Source organism: Leucopleurus acutus (genome assembly GCF_964270905.1).
Source record: "Leucopleurus acutus genome assembly, chromosome: 16".
Classification (NCBI taxonomy): Eukaryota; Metazoa; Chordata; class Mammalia; order Artiodactyla; family Delphinidae; genus Leucopleurus; species Leucopleurus acutus.
Window position 1 is genome coordinate 38,876,312 of NC_139158.1, and position 19,031 is coordinate 38,895,342.

Consider the following 19,031-nt stretch of genomic DNA (forward strand, 5'->3'; position numbering starts at 1 on the left):
CTCCTGTGTCCTGAGGTTTACCAAGTACTTGGTTCCAAAAATCGTCTTTTCCTCTTCCTGCCACAGAAATTGGCAGGTAGGGCGCTGCTGTTTACAGAGTAAAAATACACGCTTTTGTGTCCAGTTTTGTCTAGAGATGACCACCCCAGGTTCCCCACGGGCCCTCTCAGCACTGCCTGGCCAAGCGGGGCGCTGTGCTGCGGTCCCAGACGAGGACCTGGGCAGGGCTGTGGGGCTGAGCATCATGGCAGGGGCCAGGAGCCAACCACGGGAGACGTTATGTCTTCATGGTGTTACTCACCGGACCTCCTGCTCAGATCAGAACTTGTGAGATCTGTTTCTTCATGTCACTGATTTCCTTCAAGGAAAGCACTGAGCCCAATCTTCTGCCTCCCCCTCCTCCATCAAGTCCTTTGTTTCCTTAAATGTTTTTTAACCAGAAAAGGAAATCTGGGTACATAACAGAAAATGTTGAGACGACAGAAAGCAAAGCACTGCCTGGTCCCTCCTCCCTCCCCAGGCCTGTGCGCCGCCCCGGGCTTCCTTGCTAAGTGTATTTCTAGGTAGCTCTGTTCATAGTCTGCAGTGGGGATTTTGCTTTTCCCATATTTGGGACTCTTTCCTTAGGAAAGATTCACTCGTTTTCGAACGAACATTTGCTGGGCAATCCCAGAGGTGGGATGGAGCCAGGTCACCCGTCAGGCCTTCCTCAGTTTTTTCTGTGGGTGATCCTTGCAGATTTTTAAAGGCCTCAGGGCACAGCACTGTCTTCCGCTTCCTCCCCGGCCTCTTCTCTGCAGATGCACACCCAGGGCAAGGGCCTGGGGCTCGCTGGTTGTGATGACCCGTGTCTCTGCCCCACAGCCCGTACCACGCCCTTCTGCTGCTCAGTGACGAGAAGTCCCTGCTGGGCGAGCTCCCGATTGACTGCTCCCCAGCCCTCGTGCGTGTGATCAAGACCACGTCTGCTGTGAAGAACCTGCAGCAGCTGGCCCAGGACGCAGACCTGGCCTTGCTGCAGGTACCCTGGGGGCTTGAGGAGACACCCTGGGTGGGCAGGATGGGCAGCAGGGAGGGGCTGGACGCATCACAGCTGGCACCTCAAGTCGCCTCCCTAGGGCCTCCATCCAGCCGAGGGCTGCTGCGTGGCCTGCTGTGGTGGTGGGTGGATCTGGAGTCTGACCTGGGATCAGGCCTCCGGATTGACTTCCTCCTCTGTGGAGGGGAGGGAGCAGTGAAACTGTGGCAGAGGAGTGAGGCCATCGTGGTGCCAGGTGACGGGGCTGCACAGGACCAGAGCCAGGGCTGGGGGCTTGCAGGGTTGAAGCAGGGGTACGCAGGGTGCCTTAGCCCACGTGGGAGCCATGCAGAGCCGGCACCAAACCCAGTGGCCTTGATTCCCCATGCCACGCCCCACGGGCACACAGGCCTGTGTTTCTGTGCAAGGTGCCACCTCCTTGCCGATCCACGTGCTCATGAGCTGCCCTTTCTGATCAGATGGGGGCCCCTTCTCCCTGGCTGTGGATCTGGTTTGAACCTGGGCGGGGGCTGGGGGCAAGGAAAAGCACAGGGAGAAGTTGAAGGCCAGGGGCAGGGGACCTTCCAAGCGACAGCCTGAGGGTGGACTCAGGGTCTGGAACGGGGCACTGTGTGACCGCCAGGGGGCAGCAGGGCCTGGCCCAGGGACCAGCGGCTCCTACAAAGGCCAAGGGTGGAGCACCATGAGGCAGGCCACCTAGGCCCCTGCGAGGCACCTCCAGGGAGCCCTTGGCCTTTGCTCCTTAGCACGTTAGGGGAGCTTGTCTACCAGGCCTGACTCTCAGGCCATGTTCCCCAAAGCAGCCTTTCTGGATTCTTTCGTCCCAAATAAGCCCTTCCCCCATCTCTACCCCATGACCTCTGTCCACCCCATCTGAAAGTGTTTATCAGACTCTGCCTTTGTGTTTCACATGGGCTCCTGGACTGCCTTCCTAGCACCCACGAGACACAGAACATTTAACACGATAGCTGTGTGTGTACTGCGGAGTTTGTGTTCTGACCAGTACTGGCTGATCAGCAGATGCCTGTGAGTGTGCAGCTCTGAGGGGGTGATCCTCACTGTCCCCTGATGCTGCCCAACGCGGAGCCTGTTTGGACACTGTGCCTCACAGTTCCCCCAGACACAGACAAAGCTCTGATGATGTCCCCTTCGCCTCTCCCCGGCCTTGCCATGGGGTCCCCTTGCTGTTTCCTTCCATGCCCCTTCCTGCTGAACCTGGTGCAAATCAGGGTTTGCCGCTGGTGTGATTGTGCAGACGCCCCCTGGGGCCCAGCCCTGGTGGTTGACCTTACCAGCCTCTAGGACTGCTGCTTCCTGCAGCAGACCACCTAGCGGAGGCCCCCGTGGGGAGGGAGGCCAGCGAGCCCAGCTGGAACCTCAAGCACAAGTGTGAATGTCACCAGATGATTTAAAATCACTCATGTTCCATCCTAGGCAAAAAAGCTCTGCAAGTATTTTGAGGGTTTTTTGTCATGATGAAATTAATATATTCTTATAAAAATTCAAATATCATACAAATTATAAACAGAAAAAGAGAAAGTCCCCATAATCCCATATCCTAGTGGTAACCTAGATTCCTCCAAGCTTTTTATATACATATTAACACATAATCTCTGAATAATCTCTGAATAAAATTAGGATCACACATTACTTGTGATTGGGTGAACAGTGGCCCCGTAAACCTAATCCCTGGGACCTGTGAGTGTGACCTTCCTTATGTGGGACTTTGCAGATGGGAATAACGCCCTTGAGACAGGGTGATGATCCTGGATGATCTGGGTGGGCCCTTCTGAGAGGGAGGCAGGGATGTGACCATGAGGCAGAGTTGAGACGTGTGGTCACAGCAACTTGGAAGCAAAGAACAGTCTCCCTGCTGACAGCTTGACTCCAGCCGGGTGATCCTGATTTCAGACTTGGGGCCTGCAGAGGGCGCTCTGGCTGCAGAGAGGTGGGAGGTGGAGCCCATTGGGCGAGGGTGGTGGCAGAGATGGAAGGAAGGGGGCCTGTGTCCTTTAGAGCCATCAGCACTGGACTTGGGCTGAGAAAGAAGAGGGTCAGCGATGGAACTGAAATTTCTTCTGTGTTTGATTTGGCTGTGGCACTGGAGGCCCTGTTTGCCGAGACGAGGTAGAGGTGTCCCCGGCACTGTCACAGGTGTGCATGCACCCTCAGAGGCGCTTGGCCGTGGTGCTGCAGGATGAGCGGTGCCCGTTGCCGTAGTCTCACCCTGGCTCCCTGTCCTGTCATCATGGTGTGTGTGTCTTGAGAGTCAGGGCAGCAGGACAGTGGGATGTTCTCCAGGGATGAGTGTGTGGAGGGGGCAGGTGCAGTGACCCACATCCACTGTCACGTGGAGCCCCGTCTCCGTGCTGGGCGCCGGCTGGGCTGTGGGCTGGCCTCTGCTGGGATGTGCAGCCAAGCCCCTTGATCAGCTGGACTGGCCTCATCTCGGGTGCCCCAGCATCCCTGTGCTGGTGCCAGCCAGGACGGCTCAGGGACCAGTGACGGAGAGGCTTGTGGCCATAAGCCAGGGGGCTGCGTGGGTTGGCCTCCCCAGCATTGTCCTCCCGGCCCTCTGCCCGCAGGTTTTCCAGCTTGCGGCGCACCTGGTGTACTGGGGCAAGGCCATCATCATCTACCCGCTGTGTGAGAACAACGTCTACATGCTTTCTCCCAACGCCAGTGTGTGTCTGTGAGTCCCCCTGGCTGCCAGAGCCCAGGGCGCCCGAGTGGGCAGGGGAGTGGCTGGCAGGGCCGGCCAGGCGGTGCTCCCCAGGTCAGCTGGGCCCACGTTCCAGTTCTGGCCTGGTCCAGCCCTGCATGGCATCCCTAGTCTGTGCTCTTCCAGCACCTACGGCCTCCAGGAAGGGTCTGCGCCTGCCTGTACCTGTCAGCCAGTGGGTGCTGCACGGGGCACCTGGTGGGGGGTCAGGAGCCTTGGCCTTGACTAAGGGGCTCATAGGGGCTGTGGTGTGGGGAAAGCATCTGGGTTCTATCCTCATTGCACCCATCCTGGCCCACCCACCAGGCTGCGCCCCCTCCTGCCCACCACAGGCTCATGGCGAGGGTGCAGACGCCTGAATGGTGGGGAGGTCTGCTGAGCTCACGGACCCTCACCCCCTGTCCCCAGGTACTCTCCGCTGGCTGAGCAGTTCTCACGCCAGTTTCCATCTCACGACCTGCCGTCTGTCCTCGCTAAGTTCTCCTTGCCGGTCTCCTTGTCAGAATTTAGGAACCCCCTGGCCCCCGCTGTGCAGGAGGTGAGTCTCAGGAGCTCAGGGAGCCCAGGAACCACCCACCTGGGTCAGTCCCTGATCCCAGGCTCTCGGTGCTGCCGTGCTTTTAGCCTTGGTTTGGGGGGAGGTGCTTGCTGTGTAGGTGGTACCTGCCCTGCCAGGGTGACCAGAAGCCGTGTCCCTGGCTAGGCCGCCTGCAGACACTTGAGCATTGCAAGTCCCTCCCCCCATGGAGCCCCCCTGCCCATGGTGGGCACTTCTTAGGGTTAGAACGCAGGTAAGAGGCCCAACTGGCAGGAGCTCGGTGACCTCTCCTGGGAGGACAGAGCCACTTGGTGCCCCCTTCTGGGCCTGGGGATCCCATAGTTGGGGGACGCAGAGGGGATTTTGTTTTCACTGAGTCTGGTCCCTACACTCCTACTCCCTCCCCTGCCTGCCACGGTCCAGGTGGCCACAGGGTCTGTGGGTATAAGTCCTGGGCTCACTGATCCCCAGAATCTCCTCATCCAAGGGGTCCTGGGTCTTGGTCAGGGCGAGAGGCAGGCAGGGTGCTGGGTGTGGTGGGCTGGCCCCCAGGGAGGGGTGAGACGTGTGGAGCGAACTGGTGAGTTCTGCGTTTGTGGCAGGGTTGAGTGTAGCCTGGATCCGAGAGGCTTTGCCTCCTCCCCTCCACTGCAAACCTGGGGCTCTGGGGCTCTGGGCAGGGCCAGGTGGGACAGGTGTCGGAGATGGGTCTGGGTGTTCTCAAGGCTTTGTCTTCAAAAGTAAAGTATTTGCTTTAATAAGTGCCAGGTCTGTTAGACAAAACCAGTCCTTAAAAGCTTAAAAGGGGGCTTCCCTGGTGGCGCAGTGGTTGAGAGTCCACCTGCCGATGCAGGGGACACGGGTTCATGCCCTGGTCTGGGAAGATCCCACATGCTGCGGAGCGGCTGGGCCCGTGAGCCGTGGCCGCTGAGCCTGTGCGTCCGGAGCCTGTGCTCCGCAAAGGGAGAGGCCACAACAGTGAGAGGCCCGCGTACCGCCAAAAAGAAAAGCTTAAAAGGAAACCCTTTTCCTCCTCAAGTTGTGAATGAGGAGGAGACCCTGTTGGTCCGCTCATTTAGATGCCAAGCGTGACTGTTCTGAATGCTGTCTTTCATGGCACCTTTGGTTTCCAGGAACTGTGCCAGGTCGTGCCAGCTGAATAAAAGACACACTTTGCATGTTCACCCTCTCCCCTCCCCAGCGGAAACTTCCCAATGGTCCGGATGGCGGGTGGCTTTTCTAGGCCAAGCCCGAGGGGCCCGGATGGAGCCAGTTCTGGTTCTGCTCAGTCCCAGGGTGAGGCCACCTGCCTTCCATACCTACTACTTCAGGCCCATTCAGAATGTGCTCAAGTGCTGATGAAGTCTCTTAATATAATTTTTATTTATTTAAATTGATTGATTGATTGATTTTGGCTGCGCTGGGTCTTTGTTGCGGCACGCAGGCTTAGTTGTGGTATGTAGGATCCTAGTTCCCCAACCAGGGATCGAACCCGGACCCCCTGCATTGGGAGCAAGGAATCTTTTTTTTTTTTTTTGCGATACGCGGGCCTCTCACTGCTGTGGCCTCTCCTGTCGTGGAGCAACAGGCTCCGGACGCGCAGGCTCAGCGGCCACGGCCCACGGGCACAGCCGCTCCACGGCACGTGGGATCCTTCCGGACCGGGGCACGAACCCGCGTCCCCCGCACTGGCAGGCGGACCCCCAACCACTGCACCACCAGGGAAGTCCGGGAGCAAGGAGTCTTAACCACTGGACCACCAGGGAAGTCCCTCATAATTTAATTATTTTACAATCCTTTTCAATTTTCTTTGGTGTGACTGGGTCACATATGCCCCTATTTCCATGCCCGGTCAGCCAGCCCCTCCCAGCAAGGGACCCCCAGGGATGAGCAGGTGGGTGTGTGGGTCTGAGGACGTGGACGCCATGTGCACACACACCCCCCACTCACGGCTGCTGGAGCACCACCTGCACAGGCTTCCCAGTCCCTGGGCAGGCTTTCAGGTTGACCCAAGGGGAGGACTTTTTTGCTGTCAAGGCAGCTGCCAGCAGCCTCTTTCTCAACAGTGTCCAGGGTCCCCACAGAGGCCAGTGGGCTGGGGAAGAGGAGGCAGAGCAGGTCCTCCGCGTCACAGGTCCTGCTCCTCAGCTCTGGGCAAGAAAGGACAGCCGTGGGCAGCCCGGGCGTGTGATGGAGCAAGGGCAGGTGTGGCCCCGCTGCCTCCTCTGGACGGGAGTTGGGGTTGCAGAGCGGCTGGCGGCTGGGCGCTCCCTCTCTTGAGGTGTGGGGCCTCACCCTGACCTCCGGGGTGACCTGGGGGTCATGTCTCAGGCCTGCCCGTCCTGCAGACACAGCTCATCCAGATGGTGGTGTGGATGCTGCAGCGCAGGCTCCTGGTCCAGCTGCACACCTACGTTTGCCTGATGGCCTCGCCCAGTGAGGACGAGCCCCGCCCCCGGGAGGATGACGTGCCCCTCACCACCAGGGTTGGCGGCCGCAGCCTCAGCACGCCCAACGCCCTCAGCTTTGGCTCCCCAAGTAGGACCCCCTGCCCAGGGCATCTGTCTGGTGGGGGGTGAGCACCTTGGGCGCCCTTGGAAGAGGCAGGCGGCCAGGAGGCCCAGTTTGGGCGCCTCAGGGAATGACCACAGCACCTTCACAGGGCTGCACTCGAAAACGTGCACACACAGTGTCCGTGGGCGGCTGTGTCCCCGAGGACGCCACTTCGCCCAGCTGGGCAGCTCTCCCTCGGGGAGGTCCCCTCCCCCGCCTCCCTGAGGACAAGGCTCTACCTTGCTGAGTCAGGAGCAGCCTGGCCCAGCCTGGGGTCAGAGCAGACCACACCCCATCCCTGGGAGGACCGTTGAAACCTCCATGCTCAGGGCCTGAGGAGACAGTGACTGTCATAGTCCCTTTTCGAAGGAGGTGTTTTGGCCACGGTGTGCCCCCTAAGGCAGCAGCCCCGAGCCCCAGGTCCCTGGCTTGGGGAAGACGAGGGGCTGGAAGGCTTAGGGGGAGGCACCTCCCCAGGCTAAGGCGGGGCCTTGGACATCAGGCTCAGTGCTGGACCTGCCTGCCCAGGGCTCCTGTCTTCTGAGTGGGTGGGACGGGTTGGATGACCAGGCTGGCCTTGGGGTGAGGGGCTGCTCCCCAAGGGCACAGCAGTTATTTCCCAGGTGGGCGCAGGTGACTCGTGGGGTTGGGGGCAGCCGCTCCCTGACTATGCCCGTCCTCAGCCAGCAGTGATGACATGACCCTCACCAGCCCCAGCATGGACAACTCCAGTGCAGAGCTGCTCCCCAGTGGGGACTCGCCACTCAACAGGAGGATGACGGAGAACCTGCTGGCCAGCCTGTCCGAGCATGAACGGGCAGCCATCCTCAGCGTGCCCGCGGCACAGAACCCTGAGGACCTCCGCATGTTTGCCAGGTAGAGCAGGGGCCACATCTAGGGACAGGACAGAAAGTGGATCTCAGCTTAAATCCCGATGGCAAACAGCCCTCACTGGTTGAGGTGGCATCTCCAGTACACAGCCGTCGCTACCTGGCACCTGCATGTGGGGGTCTCTTCTGTACTTCCTGGGTGTTTCTTTTCACGTCTTGGGAAGCAGCAGCAAGTTCTTGTCCTCATGGGGATCGGGTGGGGCCCTTGGTCTCCACGCCATAGGTGACACAGACTTGTCACACCCAACCCTGAGTTGGGTGCACTGGGTGTATGGTGTTCTGGGAGCGTCAGGTTGTCAGGGACGGAGCCCCCAGCCGAGGTGCCCTAAGAGCCACAGCAGCATGAAGCAGAGACGCTGCCAGCTGACCCTGCACTGCCCTCACCTCCGTCAGGGCACTGAGGCAGGGTGACATGTCAGGGGCCATGGTGGGCAGCGGATCCAGGGCACTGCTTGGAGCAGGGGCCTGTCTGAGGACCCCCCCCTCTCGCCAGCTCCGTAGTTGTGCTCATACCCACCCTCCACCCCCCAGGCTCCTGCACTACTTCCGCGGCCGCCACCACCTGGAGGAGATCATGTACAACGAGAACACGCGGCGCTCCCAGCTGCTCGCGCTGGTGGACAAGTTCCGCAGTGTCCTGGTGGTGACCACCCACGAGGATCCGGTCATCACTGTCTTCCAGGCCCTGCTCACCTGAGCTGGGGCACCGGAGGGAGCCTCCCCCACCCCAGGCTCCTTCCCTCCCCATGGGGCCCCTGCTCTCCACATCCTCACCCGCCTCCAGTCCTGGAAACAGCCTCAGGGGCTCTGAGCTGAGAAGGTGAGGCTCGAGCTGGGAGAGCGTCCAGGACTCTTGCCTCGGAGTGAGGCTTGCATGCTGCCCACACCAACTTGGCCCGTATTTCTCTCAGAGCCCCGCTCCCCCTCCCGTGTTCCCGGGCCTGGGCCGTCCAGAGCTTCAGGTCTGAGGGCCTGGCCTGGCCTGTATGGCCAGCACTGGCCGCCTGCAGGCACCCTTCCCTCCAGCTTGCCAGTGCCTGGCCCAGCCCCTCCCCCCCCCCCCCCCCCCAGTCCTGTGTTAGCCACCAGGAGGCCATGGCCAAGCGGTCGCCCCCGTGCCACCTGAGGCACGAGGACCTGGGCTAACGGTGTCCCGCAGCTGTCTTAGCTTCCCCTTGGCTGGCGGGGGGGGCACACACACACACACACACACACACACACACACACACACACACACACACACACACACACACACACACACACACACACACACACACACACACACACACACACACACACACACACACACCTGCCTCAGGCCTGAGGAGGAAGTGCACCTGCTGGCCCCGGGTCCTCCCACAGAGACGAGCTGGCCACAGACAGGGGCTCCGGCCGAGACACAAATGACACTGTTTTCTATAAACACAGCATTTATTTCATTTTTAAACAATTAAAAATCCTCATCCCGGCTGGCCTTTGCTCTGGCCTGTGTGTTCCGCTTGGCCGCTCTGTCTACCACACTGACCCAGGGGCTGCCCTGCACATAGAAGCGCAGGGGCTTCAGGGCCCACTCTCCTGCAGAGCCGACACCCACTCGGGCTGCTGCCACCACAGCTGGCTCACTGGGCCCCACGGGGCCCCGCTCCAGCCACACAGCCTCGTCTGTGGCCAGGTCCCGCTGGTCGAAGCTCTTGTCGATGGCCAGGGCCTGGCACAGCTTGGAGGGACCATTGCAGAGCTCAAGGTCTTTGAGGGCTCGTCCAGCAACACCTTTGCGGAGGGTGTGGCGAAGCTGCCGCATGGCCTCCAGGCCCCCCAGGGGCTCCAGCGCTCGGAGCAGGACACATGCCCCATCCCCTGTGGAAGAGATGAAGCCTCCCAGGTTGTCGCCCCACTACCCAAGGCCCGACCAAAGCTTTGGGGGTGACACCTGTGCTCACTCACCATCCAGACCCTCTGCCTGCCTCCCCCTCCCGCACACCTGCACCCACAAGGCACCTGTGCCTCCTATGGGCACCAGCTGGGGAGGCATGGAGCTCCCAAGCTCCCTCTGTGAGGTCAGCAAAGAAAACCCCAGGGTCCCCCAACCACCCCCCACACTGGCTGTTGGGGAAGCTGGAAGCCTGGCTTGGAGCAGCCACCAGTGTGCACAAGACGCAGGTGAGCCCCACCCTAGGATCCAGTGCGGAAACTGACAGAGCAGGAATAGCCCCCCACCTCCATGGGGTCCCCTCCCCAACCAGTTCAGGCCACTTGTGGGACGGCAAGCAGACACCCAGGCCCAGGGATTCCCTCGAGAAGACATCTCTGTCCAGACCCCCTTGGATTCCTAGCTGGGGACAGTGATTACCCCCTGCGCCCTGGACAGAGGCGCCCTGACCCTCCAGCAAGGCCACTGTCCTGGGACACCTGCTCCCCTGACTCTCAGCCCACCCACTAGCTGGGAGTCTGAGGGGCTCAGCCTGAGGCGTGACCAGGCCAGTCCCTCTCTCAGGCCTCAGCCGCACAGGCCTTCCCATCAGCACCCAGGAGCTGGCCTCCTGCATAGCCAGCAAGTGTGGGGGTGTGTGCGACCAGATGTCCCTTAACCAGCCAGCTTTCAAAGCACTTCAGGATGTGCCCAAGGGCACCTAAAGCCTTGAGTTTTAGTCCCTCTGTGATTCCCGGGTAGCTCCCCTCACTGGCCTCAAAGCTCTCTCTGGTACCATCCTGAACGTAGTGGGTACCACCTGCAGACAGGTCTGGAGGAGTAGCTGACCCCTCCTCTCCTGGGATGCACCTGAGTCCAGACTCCTGACGAACAGAACACCCCTACCTCATCGCACCAGGCCTCCCCATCACCCCCCGCCAACCCCGTCTGCCTGCACCAACCGCGCAGCCCCAAGTCCCGGTCTCTGCACGGCCTCGACCCCACAGGCAAGGACTGTCTCAGCTGCCCCTCTCCCTCACTCCACCTGGATGACCCTTGGCCCTGTCTGTACCCATGTGGTTTTCAGCTCCCCTAACCTCGACATTCCTGGGGCATCCTGGTCACGTAACGAGAAAGTAACACACCACCTCCCACATCTGCTCTGTCCACTGTACCCGCAGAAACTTGGGCTCCTCCCTTTCCTCACTGACTGCAGCCCCTTGTCCAAGTGCAGTCTCCTCTCACGTGAGGGGTTAGTTCTAACGCCAAAGAAAAGCTCAGCGACTGGAATAAGCTCTGCGCCTGATAACAGGGCCCTCGGGGGCAGTCCCTGTCACTCAGTTTCACACAGCACCTGCCTTCTGCTGGGCACAGGGCCAGTCGTGGATTCCCTGTGTCCTCTGGCCCTGTGGCTCTGGCATCAGGCATCCCCAGCTGTCTATTCTGGGCAATCACAACTCACACGTTAATGGAATCCTTCCACATGTGTGACCGGCAGCCCCTTATTGTCCTCAAGCCTTCATTCATCTTGCGTCGGCAACGGGAGGCTTGGCAGATGGACGCTAGGACCAGCTAGCCAGAGTGGGCTGGGCAGACCACCCCCCCACCCCCCACCCCACCCGCCGCTGCTGGTGAGCAGCGGCTCTGGCAAGACGGTGCTGGGCACTTCCTTCCCAGCACAGAGCACTCAGAAAACACAGCTGCCTACCCACGAAAGACCCAGTGGGTCCCCCAAGGTGCGTGGACCCTCCCGGGAGCTTTAGACCAGCATCCCTCCCATCGGCACCACTGACCTCTGGGGCCATGATTCTGTGGAGTTGGCCATCCTGTGCATTGTGAACTGCTGAGCATCCTCCCTGGCCTCCACCCACTAGAGGCCAGGAGCATCCCCACAGATGTGATGACCAAAAATGTCTCCAGACATTGCCTAATGTTCCCCAGGGTGGCAGTATCATCCCCAGTTGAGAACTGACCCAGACCCCATAACTGGCCGCCTGGCGAGGCTCCTGCCTGAGCCCAGCTCACCCCAAATCGATCTCACTCTTGTTTCCCCACATCAGCCCCTCCCGAGTCCTCTCTGGGCCGGCAGTGACACCAGCACTGAGCTCTGGGGCCAGCGGTGGGCTCATGAACCCATGTGCTCTGTGTTCAAGTCAACCCATGACCTCTATTCTGTGGGGCCCCTGGCACCTCTAACCACCATCCGTGCAGCCAAAGTTCCTGAAACCCTCGCCTAGCCTAGCAAGGGAACCCCCTGCTCAATCACCTAGCCAACCCGGTCCTCCCGGGGTCTGCCAGCTGAGGGGGCTCTGCCCAGGCCTCCTGCTTCCCCAAGCCCCAGCACCGCTCACCTTGGCTGGAGACATTCATGCAGAAGTAAATGCCATAGATGAGGTACACATACAGCGTCCCTGGCTTCATGAACATGCCGCGGTTGCGGGGGGTCTGCCGGCCGCCCCTCGAATGGGCAGCTTCATCCTCTGGCCCCAAGTATGCCTCAGTCTCCACGACGCGGCCACGGAGCTCTGTGCCATCATCCAGCCGTCGGACCAAGACCTGCTCAGCATAGGAAGGAGCCGGGTTCGCTCCACCCTGACAGTCCACAGCCTGGACTCATCTCCCCAGCTCAGGGTGTACAGGTACAGGACACCCAGGTACAACTGGCTCTTCCCCACCATCCCCTCCATCCTGCTGGACCACTGGACCACAGGCCCTGCTCACCAAGTGTCCTGTCCACAGGGTGCAGCCATCTCAGGCCGACCAGGGCTGGGCTGGGCACCAGCACTAGTGAATTCTCACACTTCCTCTCAGCAGGGTCCCCTTGGACTTAAAGCTTAGCCTGAGGCCGAGCAGTGTGAAGGGCACAGGGCCCTGCCTGGGATTCCAGAGCCTGTGGAGCCCCCTCCGCCTGGACTAACTGCAAAGGACCGTCACACTCAGCCCCCACCCAGCCAACACTGAAAGCAGCAGGACCAGCTGCCCAGCAGTGCCCCAGGCCTGGCCCACAGCCCTGGGGGTAACGAGCTCCACAAGGAGTGGGTCAGCACAGGCAGCAGGCCAGGAAGGCGAGCCTGGCGACAGTTGCCTCAGACAGCACCCCGGGCAGGGTGGGTACAGGAGGGGACAGAGGGCCCAGCCGAGGACAGGGCAGGGGGCAGTTGTCAGGGGCTGTCCCCAGAGGGGTGGGTGCTCTCAGGCCAGCAGAGCACCTAGGAGAACAGATAGGCCACAGGAGAGCCAGGCAGGGCCTGCGGAGCACTGAGTACCCCGGGAGCTGAGTCCTTCCCCGCCTGGAGCCCCTCTGCCCTTCGCCACACATCACCATGGTACGGCCCCAGGAATGGCCAGCAGTCATGCCCAGTGTCCGGAGCCCCAGGTCTGACTCAACCAGGGTTCACAGTGGAGTTTCAGGGGCCAGCCACCTCACCAGGCCTGTCCCTAGCACCTGCCTTGTCCTTAGGCCAGAGCCTCAGGCAAGTTGGACGGCCAGGCCACCATGCCTTAGCCCACGGAGCTCAATGTGTCTGCGGCCAGGGTCAGTGTTGTGGGGGCAGGGAGGGGTGTGCTGGAGGCTGGACTCGGGGGTAAGGGTTAGAGGAGGCCTTCCTGGAGACAAAGCCCACAAATCCCTATATGTGTGCACAGGTGGGCTTGGCCAGAGCACCTCAGATGAGGCCTCCCTCCCATCTTCCCAGTAGACGAGAGGGAGCATTCCCTGTCAGCCTGACACCTCCATGGGGCCTGGGGAGGAGCCTCCCACAGCCCTTTCCTCACTGTCTTCTTTCCTGTCCTGAATTTCACTGATATCATTTCCAGATAGCAGATGGTGGTTGCCCCTCACCCCCATTATACACATCTCCTCCTTGCTGGTGGAGGGTCCCGAGAGAGGCAAGACCCTTCTCAGCTGAGAGGGTGACACAAGAGTGGTCTGGGTTGTCATGGCAACTCATTGCTCCTTGCAGTGACCTGCTTAAGATGAGTGCATGACCAAGGCTAGTCAAGAGGTCTGTGAGGACGTCCACTGAGGGGTAATGAAAAAGGCTCTCCACCCTAACCAAAGGCACATACAGGGTGAGACCCGCCCTTCTCTGCTGGACATCGCCCTGTCTACCCTCAGGCTCAAACAGGCGTGATGCGAGCCTAGGGGAGCCTAGGGGGAGACTGTGACACACTGAGGCCCTTGGGCCCTCGACCTGATGCTGGACCCACCTGCCCCATGTGCCTTTGCACATGAGATCATAACCTCTCCTGACTTAAGGTGCTTTTACAAGGACCTTCTGGCCCTTGCAGCTGAAAGCATCCTCATGTAACAGACTCTGGTCGCTTCTCAATGAGGTCACACTTCAGGTCACACTCCACTAGCTCACATTTTAGGATCTGTTCCTGGCACCAATTTTCTATTAGCCACAGAAACTGACTCTCCTTGGCCATTTTAACCTAAAAGTAGGCTCACTAAAGGACACAGGGTAGCCATGGAACCTCCAGGAGGACCAGAAAGCCAGGCCTAGCCAGATGGTACTCCAGATGGATGTGGCCAAAACTCTGCTGCTGCGGCACATGCCATGTACACACAACATGGTGACGGGCTCCACCCGCAAGGGCCCTGGGCGGTCCTGCTTCCCACCCCAGAACTTGGAGCTGCAGGGGCTGCTGGGAAGCCAGCTCCGGCACTGTGAGCCACTGTGGGGAGAAGGAGGCTGTCCTTCCTCAAGACAATCCTGATGCTGGGCAGCCCGTAGGCCATGGCCTCAGCTGCCATGTGTCTAAAGCTGCTACACACATAGACAAGCTCCAGCAGGGGCACTGACTGTGTCAGGGGACGGGGCAGGCAAAAGCAGCCCCTCACAGACAGGGGGGCCAGCATTGACCGTGGTCCTTGTAAGAAACCTGCCCTGAGGGCAATCCCAGGTGGACCAGGGGTAATGCTCCCACAGCCCCAGGGGGAAGTCTAATGTTGTAGCTGCCCCGTCCTCACTGCCCAGAGCAGGCAGGCACCCCTAAAAACCTCGGCATTCTTCCCAGCTGACCCTGGACCCAGAGGCTGCCCCAGATGACTGAGGTGAAGCTACCCAGGAGCAAATGTGGGCAAAGCGGCTGACTGCACGCGGCCACGCAGGGCCAAGTCAGGGACGTGAGCCCAGCGGGGAGAGGGCTGAGGCCCACAGACGCTGCACGGTGATGACCCTTCAGCAGAGGCCACGCCGCTACATTTCCATTACCTGTCCCAGAAATGCCCGTGCCAGGGAGACGGCAGGCTGGTCGAAAAACTCTGATCCCAGGCGACCAGGGCGGCCCTTTAGGCTTGAGAAATAGATGCTGCGCTGGGGGCCGAGGGTCGTGGGTGGCTCCAAGCGGGGCTCCTTGGGGGAAGATGTCCGGGTCCCATCTGGCGGGCTCTGATGCCGCTTGGCCTCCAACAGTCGCTGCTTTTTTTGCCCCATTCTTCAGGAAAGCTGAAACGGGAAAGGACAAGATAAAGGGTCTGAAGAGGAGAGGACAGATGGTTGTGCAGTGAAGTCAGGAGCTCAAGGACTCATTCAACTGCCTGCCTGTCTCCTCATATGCAAAAAGAGGGCAACCAGCCTGTGCAAACAGAATGCCACACTTGAGCCATACCTGGCATGCTCAGCCCTGCGCTGGGACCCAGGAAGACTTGGGAAATGACGGCACGTGAAGGCAGGCTGGTGGCAGCAGTGACTGGTAGCCACTCTGCTGCACGTGCCATCCACAAGCAGGAGTGGCAAAGGGCTGCAGGGCCTGGGGAGGGGACAGTGGCACCCAAGCCTGGGACAGGAGGGCTGCTGCCCTCTGATTGCCACTCATCACGTGGTCTCCAAATGAACTTCTGAGCTTCTTTCTGGAACCCTTCCCTTTGCACCTGCCCCTAACCAGGCATTTTAAAACAGCTGTGACCTCAGCGGGGCCTGGCCGAGGAACGGATTGTGGGTCACTGTGTCATCCACACCCCTCCCCAATGCTGGCAGGGCTCCCACTGTGCCAGACCCCTCCTAGAATGGCCCAGAAGGCCTGACACACGCACATGGGTGAGCACCAGGCAGACTGTCTACTTGGCCCCATCCCAAGCACTCAGGGTGTGACCCCCAATGAGTCCCCAGCTGTCCTCTGTCTCATGACCCAGGATGTCAGAATAAGGATAAGTGAGGCAAAAGTGAGGTGTGAGGAATGAGGAGGATCTGCCGAGACCGGCACACTGTCTGCCTCCCACCTGCTGCCACAGGGCCTGGGAAACCTGGCCACACACCCTTGGCCGTTCGGGGACCAGCTGCTCTCCAAGGAAAGGAGCAGCAGGTGAGCACTGGGGCCTGGAAACACCCTCCTTAGGGGCTGATTCCCATACCTCCCTGGCATGTGACAGACCCGTTATTTTTAGTGTAAGTGCTGACATTCTATGTTGTCCGGAGCCGCCAGCCTGCTGAGAATGGATGTTGTTATGACCCTGTCTGCAGCCAGGCGCATTTGCCAACACCCACCACAGGCTGATTCCAGGACGCTGCGGCCCCTGTTCTCCGCCCAGGTTTGGCCCCCGGCCTGCCGCGAAGCTCTGGGGTGGCGCTGGGTCTCTGCCCTGACCCACCGTGGGCAGTGGGGGTCGGCTCATGCAGATGCCCTGGGACTGAGGCTCAGAGAGGCCCTGTCTCCCCCTCTGCAGACCTAGGATTTGAACCTGCCTCAGAGCCTCAGGCTGAAGAGTGGGGTGACCCTGCCGTTGCACCCAAGGGTGACCACTGCCCCAGAAAGTGACCTAAGGTGTCTGTGCCTCTGTTTCATCTGCAGAAAGGGAACCAACATTGTCATACAAGATGGTTCCGAGAATAAAATGAGAAGCCGGGTAAGCACTTGTCTGGGTACAGCGAGCGCTCACCAATGTTAGGAAGAAACGCAAAACCTGGGGACAAGGGTCACTTCCCAGGCTGGGCCCAGCCAGTGGAGGGCAGAAAACAGCAGCCTGGATGGGGACACCCAAGGGACCCGCCAGCGCTCCATCAAAACCTGGGCAAACAGTGAGTTAGTAAATAAAGGGAGAGCATTTATCCGTGTGGGACAGACACTGAAGGGAGGAGTGTGGGGAAGTGGCCCCTCGAGGCAACCCTATGGTCATTTCTGCGGCAGGCGGGCTCGGGGCAGGGGGCGTCTGAGCCAGGCTGAGCGCCCAGCACGTAAGCAGGAAACCGGTGGCGGGCGCTCCTCTCAGACCTCACTGGCCACCACGGGCAGGGCCTCGGCTTTGTTTCTGGCAAATAGAGCAGCCGAGCCGGCCCAACCCCGCCGTCAGGCGCTCGTCTGGGAACTGCAGACGCCTAGGGGCGGCCCGTGCGCACATTACTGGCTCCCACTCAGGGCTCACTGCGGTGGCGGTGCGACTCCGGGGGGTCCGCCCCCGAGCCAGTCCTTCGGCCGTGCGTCCGGCGAGGAGCACGCTCACCTAGGCGCGCACTCACCTGAGCCCCGCGGCGCGCGGGCAACCGGCAATTCCGTCAGGGATCTCGAACTTGTACCTGCCGGCGCGGATCCCAGCCCGGCGCGGAAAACACCCCACCGCCCACCCGGAAGCGCCGCCGGGTCCGGGGCTGGAGCCGGCGCCTGCGCGGAGAAGGACGGAAGCCCGGCGGGGGTAGGGGGCGGGCGCAGGCGCGGATCCGCCTCGGGGGTGGGGCCGGGCTAGCGATCGGAGTTCCCCGCTGTCGCCCCTGCCCCGCGCCCTACCTCCCATCCGGGACAAAGGCCCGGGGCTGCTGGGACAGTTGTGGTGTGAGGAGGGGGAGCAGGCAGCTGGGGTGGAGGGAAGCCCTCCGCCCCGCGCCCCTCCCAGTGACATGCCCCCCGCCCCACTTGCACCCTGGTCCCGCCGCAGCCGCAGCGCTCACTCCACCTGGTGACCTCCAGCTGGTGGTCAGACCACCAAGAAAGAGGCTTGGTCCCTGTGAATCTTGACTGGGCCCTAGAGGGGCCCCGGCTGGCGGTGTAGTGGTTTGGGGGTGCCCCAGACGGTTCGGGGGGGTGCGCGTGGAGTGTGCGTGAGGGAGGTGGTGTCGGAGCCCCTGGTCCTTGGGACTGCGGAGGGGCATTACTTGCTCCATACCTGCGGAGCATTTGGGTGGAGGGGACAGATAGGGCGGGCGAGTGGGCCAGGAAGACTTTGTCCTGGAAGTGGACCCAGGCCTTTCTGGAAGCACCACCACTCCCATCACAATATGGATGGGTCCTGGGATTCTGTGTCTGCAGTGGGGCCCCCACCTTTCCCACCACGGAAGGATGCTGAGAGGAGCCCGCCCAAGTCCAGGGGTGGGCCTGCTGGAGCATGGCCAGCCTCCTGAAGAGGCTGAGGTGAGCAGGAGGGCTGTGGGGACCCAGGAACACCCCTCCTGCAGGGCAGTGGCTGGGGGCAGTGTGAGGTATGCCACTGCCCTTTGGGGCAGCAGGGGGAACGCCCCTGCCCTGGACCATGTCCTGAGCTGTCTGACTTGTGTCACCCTGGCCCTGTGAGGGGTACCCGTGGGGCCTTGGAGAACAGTTGGGCAAAGGATGGTGTGTGTGTGGGGGGGGTGCTGGACGGGCCACGTGACTGGGGCCCTGGGATGAGCGAGTGTGGCACCTGGTCTCAGGGCAAGTCCAGCTGGGGGAACCCTGGTCTCCAACTCCTCCTCCTCCTCCGACCAGCCCAGGAGCTCAACTCCAGCCCAGGCCCAGGCCCAGCTGTACTCCCCGCTCCGCCCAGGGCCCCAACCAGGACTTCCTGCGGAGGGAGGGGCAACAGCCTTTCAGCTCCTGCCGGAAGCCACCCAGCTGTCTGCGGCACTTTGTGCCGCTTCCTTCCGGGGCTGGGCGGTGTGTCGTCAATGAGTGCTTGTGAGGCGGGCCTGGATGTGACTCCCACCCCTTTCTTTCCTCCTTACCCGCTGCAGCCATTCTGCCCGAACAATGACTCCCCCTCCTGCCTTCCTGTGTGCCCAGCCTCCCTTCCCTCCTCCCTTCCCCCTCTCCCTGCTCTGGGAGGGAAACTGAGGCTACAGTTGGGCCACTTCCCCTGGTGGGGGCAGGGGCAGGGTGGGTGCGGTTTTGTATTCATTTTCATTTCACAAATAGTGCATGGTCCTTGTAGAAATCATGGGGAGTCCACGCATTCCCAAAGGGACATCTTTTTCCCAACTTGAAGATGAGGAAAGAGAGGCTTGGAGGACAGCCCAGGAGGAGGAGGCAGGGCTGGAGCCAGCAACCTCTTCTCCAGATGTTCCAGCCTGAGTGCAGGGCCTTGCACAACCTCTGGCCCCCCTTCCCCCCACCCCCCCACTTCCTGGTTTGTGGTCTGAGGCTCCACCACAGGCTGGAAGTGGTGGGCTGAGCATTCCCACTGTGGCCTA

The 19,031-nt window shown here is 61.0% G+C and overlaps 2 protein-coding genes across 2 annotated transcripts in view; one reads left to right on the forward strand and one right to left on the reverse strand.

Annotated features, from left to right (window-relative positions):
- Positions 1-8,911, forward strand: part of NPRL3 (NPR3 like, GATOR1 complex subunit) — a gene marked incomplete at its 5' end in the record, with an annotated part of 35,069 nt that extends 26,158 nt beyond the window's left edge. The window contains 6 exons of the mRNA XM_082857553.1: positions 865-1,021; positions 3,625-3,731; positions 4,170-4,299; positions 6,648-6,837; positions 7,536-7,728; positions 8,274-8,911. Coding sequence (XP_082713679.1) covers positions 865-1,021; positions 3,625-3,731; positions 4,170-4,299; positions 6,648-6,837; positions 7,536-7,728; positions 8,274-8,439 — 943 coding nt within the window. The 3' untranslated portion in view covers positions 8,440-8,911. The remainder of the gene's footprint in view (positions 1-864; positions 1,022-3,624; positions 3,732-4,169; positions 4,300-6,647; positions 6,838-7,535; positions 7,729-8,273) is intronic.
- A 224-nt stretch (positions 8,912-9,135) lies between these two features.
- MPG (N-methylpurine DNA glycosylase) lies at positions 9,136-17,246 on the reverse strand. Its single transcript, XM_082857140.1, has 4 exons — positions 17,112-17,246; positions 14,871-15,104; positions 12,003-12,207; positions 9,136-9,599 (listed from the first exon to the last, which is right to left on the reverse strand). The coding sequence occupies exons 2-4, from the start codon at positions 15,090-15,092 to the stop codon at positions 9,193-9,195; spliced, it is 834 nt and encodes a 277-aa protein (XP_082713266.1). The 5' UTR covers positions 15,093-15,104; positions 17,112-17,246; the 3' UTR covers positions 9,136-9,192.
- Between the last annotated feature and the right edge of the window lie 1,785 nt (positions 17,247-19,031).

Coding starts and splice junctions, on each gene's coding strand:
- MPG (XM_082857140.1), bottom strand. CDS start 15,092: ATGGGGCAAAAAAAGCAGCGACTGTTGGAGGCCAAGCGGCATCAGAGC. Junction 12,208..14,870: donor CACGGGCATTTCTGGGACAG/GTAATGGAAATG, acceptor TATGCTGAGCAG/GTCTTGGTCCGACGGCTGGA. Junction 9,600..12,002: donor CATGAATGTCTCCAGCCAAG/GTGAGCGGTGCT, acceptor TCTCTTCCACAG/GGGATGGGGCATGTGTCCTG.